This window comes from Pleurodeles waltl, chromosome 7 (assembly GCF_031143425.1).
Source record: "Pleurodeles waltl isolate 20211129_DDA chromosome 7, aPleWal1.hap1.20221129, whole genome shotgun sequence".
Lineage (NCBI taxonomy): Eukaryota > Metazoa > Chordata > Amphibia > Caudata > Salamandridae > Pleurodeles > Pleurodeles waltl.
The window spans coordinates 1,302,672,381-1,302,680,465 of NC_090446.1; the positions used below are offsets into that span (position 1 = coordinate 1,302,672,381).

At 42.5% G+C, this 8,085-nt stretch overlaps 1 protein-coding gene across 1 annotated transcript in view; it reads left to right on the forward strand.

The window, feature by feature from the left end:
* Nucleotides 1-7,809, forward strand: part of ATG12 (autophagy related 12) — a 62,185-nt gene extending 54,376 nt beyond the window's left edge. Inside the window, exon 4 of the mRNA XM_069200603.1 lies at nucleotides 6,367-7,809. Within this exon, the coding sequence (XP_069056704.1) occupies nucleotides 6,367-6,384 (18 nt within the window). The 3' untranslated portion in view covers nucleotides 6,385-7,809. The remainder of the gene's footprint in view (nucleotides 1-6,366) is intronic.
* Nucleotides 7,810-8,085: the final 276 nt, after the last annotated feature.

Genomic DNA, 8,085 nt, shown 5'->3' on the forward strand with positions numbered 1-8,085 from the left:
GGATATAAAAAGTCTGCTTAGTTCAGAAAGTAGGCCAGGGTTGGGGGATAACAGAAGGAAACACTATATTATTTTTATTTTATCTTGTGAAAAAGGGTTACCCTCTGATGTACAGGATAGCCTAGATAATATAGTGGCATTAGAAGCCGAACGTTGGACAGACAGACAAGTGCACAGAATCAAATTTTGCAAAAAAAACACAGGAGAAAAAAAAGGAACAAACAGGAAATGATAGATAAAACAGCAGCCAAACTCGTGCAGCAGAAGCTGGCTAAGAAAGGAGCAGTAGAATTAACTGTAGCACCAGATTCGACACAGATGACTGCAATGGGTGTGAGATCGGTCCCAGGGACCACTCAACAACAATACCCACAGCAACAGGACAATAGAAGGATATAGGGAAGTAGTAGAGGATGACGTGGAGGAATAAGAAAAGGAAGGATGGGTTCTCAAAAATTGGATTAAATATGTCATTATTATTAGAGGTATGGACATTTTGAGAATGTATGATTAAGAGATGCTATGAGCAAAGCGGAAGGGTAACCGTTTATAATTAGCCAGGGAATGTAGTGGTGCAGTCACAACCTAATCCTCAAATTATACATGTACCTCAGGTGCTATCACAGAATGTGCAGCCACCAGTAATACCACAAGCACAATTATCAAACACCCACAACGATAATTCCATCTCAAAGTGGACAGGGAGGTGTAGTTGTGAGAGAGGGAATCTTTTTCAGATTAATTCTGTTGGAGGATATGCACAACAAAGGTGTCCACAGAGCATTTCTCTGTGTCCAGTATTGTCAGTGACGCACAGGCCAGACGAGGAACCCTCTGTGATGGTAGCTATCAATGATAAAAGGTATGCATTCCTCATAGATACAGGAGCAACTGGATCCTGTATTAAAAAGGGCACCCTCTGATTTCTAACAGATCAGTAGACACACAGGGATTCTCTGGGGAAGTAATGAGAGTTACATGAAGGTTCCTTTTACTAAACCAGTGGAGATGGAAGTAGGAGGGAGATATATTGATGACTGTTTACTATTTTCTCAACCTGCCCCAGCTAACTTATTAGGAAGAGATCCTATGACCAAATTAAATATGACTATTCATTTTAAAACTGATGGTACCATGATTTGTTCAACCCCTGGAGTTTCACCTTCCAGGGTGATGACAGTAACAGTAGATTCCTCCACTAGCGACCAAATCAGAGCACGATCTGTTGATATGGAGCATTTGCAACAGCAGTGTATACAATCATAGCAGAGACACCAGAGATATTATGAAAGGAGTTTCAGTTACCTAAAGAATGTCTTTTTTGGAGGCAAGTGCAAGACTCTTGGATTACTGTTACTAGCCTGACATTGCAAATAGAGGCCTTAGAGATAACACTAATCTTTGGCGCTCTGATAGCCAGCAACTATAATCATGTCTTATGGGCATGTGTTATTTTTATAGACCCAGGAAAAATGATTAGAGACATATTGGATGACCAGCTGTTTTTTGATAAGTTTAAAAAAACAGTTGTCGTTTTTCAAAGTTACATACCATTGAGGACAGTGTTGGTAGTAAGGACACGTACACCAGGAAGAGCATTCATTTCTGTTAGGGAAGTCGATTTGTCCCAAGTACAAGACATTTTATGGACTAAGGGTCCTCACGATGTAGGGCTTGTTTGTACTGCTACACCATTTCGAATTACAATAAAGGAAGGTGCTATTTTACCCAGAGTGAGACAGTTTCCTCTTTCTGAGGAAGTAGCAACGGCATTGCCCCTACCATACAGGCTTTGTTAGAGCAAGGGGTAATTTACCCTGGAGTGTCTTCTTGCAAAACCCCAACTTACCCGATTAAGAAGTCCAAGGGTAGTACTTGCCGCGTGGGGCAAGACCTGTGCCCCCTGAATGATGTAGTGATACCAGAATTTCCAATTGTTCCTGATCCAGCTAGCGTTTTGACAAATATTCCTCAGGATGCTCAGTTTTTTTTCTGTTATTAATCTGAAGAATGCTTTCTTTAGCATCCCCTTGCATCCAGACAGTCACTAGTTGACAGCATTCTCATAAGGTGGAACTCAATATTTGTATTCTTGTTTGCCCCAAGAGTATTGTGAGTCCTCGAGTATTTGTAACAGAGTGGTAAGTGACGATTTGTCAAATTTTCAGTGTTACAGCACCTTGTTGCAATATGTCGATGACATACTGATTTGCAGTCTTACCAAGCAACAGTGTAGAAAAGACACTATGGGGGACATTATGACCCTGGCATTCTTCTGAGCGCCAGGGTAAAGGTGACGGTCCCACCGCAAACAGGCTGGCGGTTCAGACCGCCACATTATGAGTGTGATCTCCATTCATACTGCCATGGCGGTCGGAACTGCCGGGCCGGAGATGATCATCTCCAACCCGGCAGTCCACAGCGGTATTAGGAGCCGCCTTACCACCAGGGTTTCCGCAGCAGTAGCACCGCAACAAAAACCATGGCAGAAAGGCTACTGGTGACAGGGAATTTCTTCCCTGTCACCAGCCGATGATTCCCCACCCCCCCAAGCAAGCACAATACCCCCTGCCCTCCTCCATACCAGAACCCCCCCACCAGTACAGCACTCCCCTCCCCACACTCCCTTCTAGTGCAGCGTTTCCCACCCCCCACCTAAGCAAGCACAATACCCCCACCCTTCCATAAACAGCGCCCCTCCTCGCATACATGCACACACACACAGGCTCCCAAATGCACCACACATACACTCATTCACTTCAACATTCATACACGCATTCACTCACGTTCATCCATACTCGCATTCACCTCAGCACTCATACACCCATCCAAACATGCATACTCTTACGCAGACAAACACGCATTCACCACAACACTCACACTCGCAATTATCATGTCACGACTCAACTACGGCAACAGTCTGTTTCTTGGCTCCCCTAAATATGTGGTTAGGAAATTGCAGGTGGTCCAGAATGCCGCAGCACTCCTTCTACTAGACATCCCAAGGCATACCTCAGCAAAACCGGCCTTGTCCTCTCTCCACTGGCTTCCAGTGGAACAGCGTATAAAATTTAAAACCCAATGCATCATCCACAGGTCATAACATAATAAGTACCTAATTTGCTAAAAACCCTGGCTACTTTTTATAAACCCACCAGAGCCCTTAGATCTGCATCAACAGCATTGGCTGTACTACCCAAAATTAAAAAAGCCAGATGGGGCGGTGCTACGATGGCATACCTGGGGGCCAAATTGTGGAACTCCTTTCCCCTCAGTATTCAACTAACCAGCCATGAACTTAATTTCCGAAAGGCAATCAAATCCTGGCTTTTTTAGACCTAGCCGTCCCTTCCTTATTGCTCTTGTTGTCCTTTCAGCGCTGCGAGGCCTTCGGGTAGTCTGGCGCTTTATAAGTGCAATTAACATAACATAACTCGCATACACACACTCATACAAACATGCATACACGTACTCACTTCAACATTCAGACACGCATACACACATTCATGCACACACGCAACACCCCAGTTGTCTTGGTAAAAGACCGCCAAAGTCATCATGAGGGCCTATATCTCTTTTAGTTACTCTTACACAAAGGGAATGCAAAGTAGAGAAAGAAAAAATACAGTATTGTCAGGAGGAAGTTCAGTACTTAGGACAATTGTTGTCAGCTTCTGGTCAACGAGTAACCCCTGAAAGAACAGCATTTGTTTGTCAGATGACAGAACCAGAAACTGTTTCAGGAATGCAGAAGTTTCTTAGTCTCTAATTACGTGAGACAATCGTATTTTGACTACAGTACTTTAATTGAGCCTTTGTTAGCTTTCATCAAACAGGCCAAAGGCAAAAATGACAAGATAACGTGGGCCTCAGAAATGAAGGAGACTTTTCAGAAATTAAAGACCAAAAAATAACAAATGCTTCAGTCTTGGGAACTCCTGATTATACCAAGGAATTTTATTTAGTTTGCCATTGCAATGGTAAGGTGATGACAGCCGTCCTTACACAGGAATATCCTTTGGGACATAAGCCCATTGCATATTTCAGTGAATTGTTAGAATCAATGATGAAATTACATTATCTCTGAGAGCAGGTGGTGGCATTTGTGAAATGCGCTGCACATACTAGTGGACAGGATTTTGTGACTCCGGTAATGCACTAGCAGATTGGGCAGTTAAAGATACAGATAGACACACACCTCCGCTTAGGCCTTGGGCATCACAACATGTCCATCTTGCTAGTTGAGGCTGCTTTACCGCCTGAGTTTGAGTCAAGCTGTATTACAGACAATGATACACCACATTTGATTGAAACAGCATGTATACATATGCGCGAATTACAGGAAGCTGCTCCTCAACATGAAAAACAGTTATGGGAGGATAGAGGATGTACCCAGTCAGGGAATGACCTAATACAACAACAGTCTACAGGTAAACCAGTGATGCCACAGGCTTTACTTATGATAGCTCTTGATCAGTTGCACTTACCAGCTCATACTTCAAGAGATCACTTATCTATGCAAACACAACAAAATTGGTTTGTTCCTAAACAGCTCGATATACTTACTATGCACCTTCATAACTGCATTGTCTGCCACCAGTTTTCTCTTAATTCCACATTGAAAGTAGTGAACTCCACCATTCCATGACCACACGGTCCCTTTAAGGCTCTTCATATGGACTTTGTGGATATGATTGATAGGTGCAGCAACTATAGGTATCTTCTAGTTGTGGCCAGCCATTTTTCCCAATGGATTGAAGCGCGATCATGGATTCATTGTGATGCTAAATTGCAGCTACTTTTCTAATTCACGAAATAATTCAATGATGGGGTATTCCTGAGGGAATAAGGTCCGACAATGGGACTCATTTTGTTAATGCAATATTTATGCACATTACAACACAGGGATAAAGCATAAGTTACCCTCCGCATACCACCCTCAAAGTAATGATGTTGTAGAGTGCCTAAATGGGCTTTTGAACAGTAAGCTATGTGCTACATTGCATAAGAAACAGCTGTATTGTCTACCACTGGCACTCTTTTCCCTTAGGAATACTCCTAGTTCTGATCATCACGTAACGCCCCATCAGATAGTGACACAGAGACTTATGAATACACAAGTCCCCACCACCAGAAGTAGCGTACAGGAGGAAAGCTCTGCAGAAATCCTAAACAATGAATTGCATGTGTATTTTTCTGAATTAATGAAAGTTAATTTCTAAGCAGGTGACTAAGGAAACGGAAAAGTGTACCAATGCTGAGGTTGACCTCCTAGTTGTGCACATAGGAGAAACTCTTTGTGCGGAATTTCCTCCAGAAATGGAAGGAGCCATGCTAGGATGGACCATACACGGTGAACATAGTGACTTGTACCGCCCTCACAGTGGATGGCAGAAAACCATGGAATCACTGCACCCACACTCGTCTAATTCCAGCATCTCATTAAGACTTATGAACATGGAACAAGAGAGGGGGAAAAAAACTGCCATCGTAAAAATACCCCCCCCCCCCCCCCCCACCTCTACATTTGGACAATACATATGTGAAAGAACAACACACATTTTTTTTTTCTTATCCTTTGTGTTGTGATTCTATCTTTTCTATTTTTCCCCAAAAATGATTTTTTTAGTTATAATATTTTATATGTATGAAGAGAACTTTCTTATCATAATAATGTGACCTGTAATCCTAATACTCATTTGTTAGAAAATATGTGGTATTGGCAAATGTTAGACATAAGTTGGAGAATTCAAATGAGTCTTATTTTGTGTGCTCCCTAATTCCTCATGCCACTGGATCAGATAGGGTATATTTAACAAGAGAAATGCCCCAAGTTCAGCGTTATGTTTATTGCATTTTTATTTATGCAGGATCAAGGCCCAAATGCTGTTAATACATGTTAAAGTAGCACGTTTTTAAGTCAACGCAACAAAATATGTTTCCTTAGCGGAAGTATTGTACATTGTTATAGACCGGATACTAAAGAAGAGATATTGCGCATGAAGAAGTCAGGTTGTCCTATTACTGCAGATTATAGTCAAATGGTTCTAGATTAAGATTTTTCTAGGAGTAACGCATCCGCCCACTGAGTGTAACCGTTACTTATTAGATACTTTACCCAGCAGATTGTGTCTGTTGACCAGAATTTAGAGTCACCGTATCAGTTTTTGCACATGGTCAGTGGCATCCTGATACTGAATTTTCTTGTAAGGTCATATCTTTATGGAAAGGTATTGATGTTAGTCAGGAGGCAATAGGGACGTGTACACATATCTGGGATTAAAACATTTCACGTTGCACTTGGATAGATAGCATAGTAAATCCTCATACTGTCATAAGACTAACTTCTGTTTCTTTATGTTTTAGAGGAAATGGCACTGTTGATGTGTGCCGAAATATTGGTTGTAAGACTACAATAGAAAACGCTGAAATGCAGGGGGACATGTCCAACCTCATGGAATATTATTGACAGTGTGGAGAAATACTGTATGCCCAGTTGCCACCAAACTGGGATGGGCTCTGTTCCATTGTGACTTTGCACGCTCCGGTTTTGGTTATTCCTGGAATTAATTTGACGGCTTTTCATGAACACCCTATGAGCCGTCCAACAACCTTGCAGCATCATAATCCAAGGAGAAGAACTGCAGAGTATCATGGTACGAGTACTTGGAGTGGCATTCCTTAAGAGTACCATTTGTTCAATGATTCACAGCTATTCTTCGGAAGTATTCAGCTGTTTGTTCAGGCCAAAGCAACAGCTGGTTGTAGATAGCTCAATGGGAACTTATTAAAACTAGAAAAACTAACAAGGATGGGTTCAAAGCGGTTAAGAGATAGCTGTGTGTGATGAGAATAATGGTGATGCAGCACCGCTATGTACTGGACCTTATGACGGTCATCTGTAAACTGATTGGGACAGTGTGTTGTGCTTTCATTCTAGCAAATGATGCAGATAATGGAACTTTATCAGAAGCTATACAGGCACTGCATAATCTACAAAAGACAATGGTAGATGAAGGAGGTGCCCAGATAATTGGTTTAGTGAGTGGTTGTGATTATTTCCACCCTGGATGTCAGGACTGTTGAGAGCTTTGGTTCCATATATTGTAAGATTATTATTAATATAATGTGTCCTGCAGTTGATTCTGGCATCTTGTAGAAGAGTAGGTGCTAAGGCGGAAGGGATGTTTCCAGCTAGGACACCAACACCTGCGGTAGATTCTCAGGGTAATGTGTATCACTTAGTGCCAAATGAAGACAAAGGCTTAGATTCAGTGGTTGACAGGTCAACTAGCGGGGTAATATTACACGAAATGTAGAGAATGTATGTGAAAAAATAGCCCAAAAACAGATTTTGATAGCAAGCACTACAATATATATATATAAAAAAAAAGAACCCATATCCAAAGCTGACCAAAATAAGGTGAAGAGTTCACTGAAGGACAAGATTGCAGTTAAAAGCTAAGTCATTTTTGTTAGAAATGGGGTCTTTGGTTGGCAGTCAGGTTACCCCCTGTCCAAGCAAGGACCCTCTCTTTAGTCAGGGTAAGTCGCACACAGTCCAAATTATCCTGTGCCCACCCTCTGGTAGCTTGACACTGAGCAGTCAGGTTTAACTTAGAAGGCAATGTGTAAAGTATTTGTGCAATAAATCATGCAATAACACAGTATAAACATCACAAAAATACACCACACAGGTTTAGAAAAATATAGATTATTTATCTGGATAAAATAAGGTCAAAACGATCAAGATTTGATAAGTACACGTTGAAATATCACTTTTGAGAAATGTTAAAAAGAGTCCTAAGTTCTTAAAAGCAATAAGGGGGTCATTCTGACCCCGGCCGGCGGCGGAAGCCGCCGGCCTGGCTGGGACCGCCAGAATACCGCTGCGCGGTCAAAAGACCGCCGCAGGTATTCTGGGTTTCCCGCTGGGCTGGCGGGCGACCGCCAGAAGGCCGCCCGCCAGCCCAGCGGGAAACACCCTTCCATGAGGATGCCGGCTCCGAATGGAGCCGGCGGAGTGGAAGGGGTGCGACGGGTGCAGTTGCACCCGTCGCGATTTTCAGTGTCTGCATGGCAGAC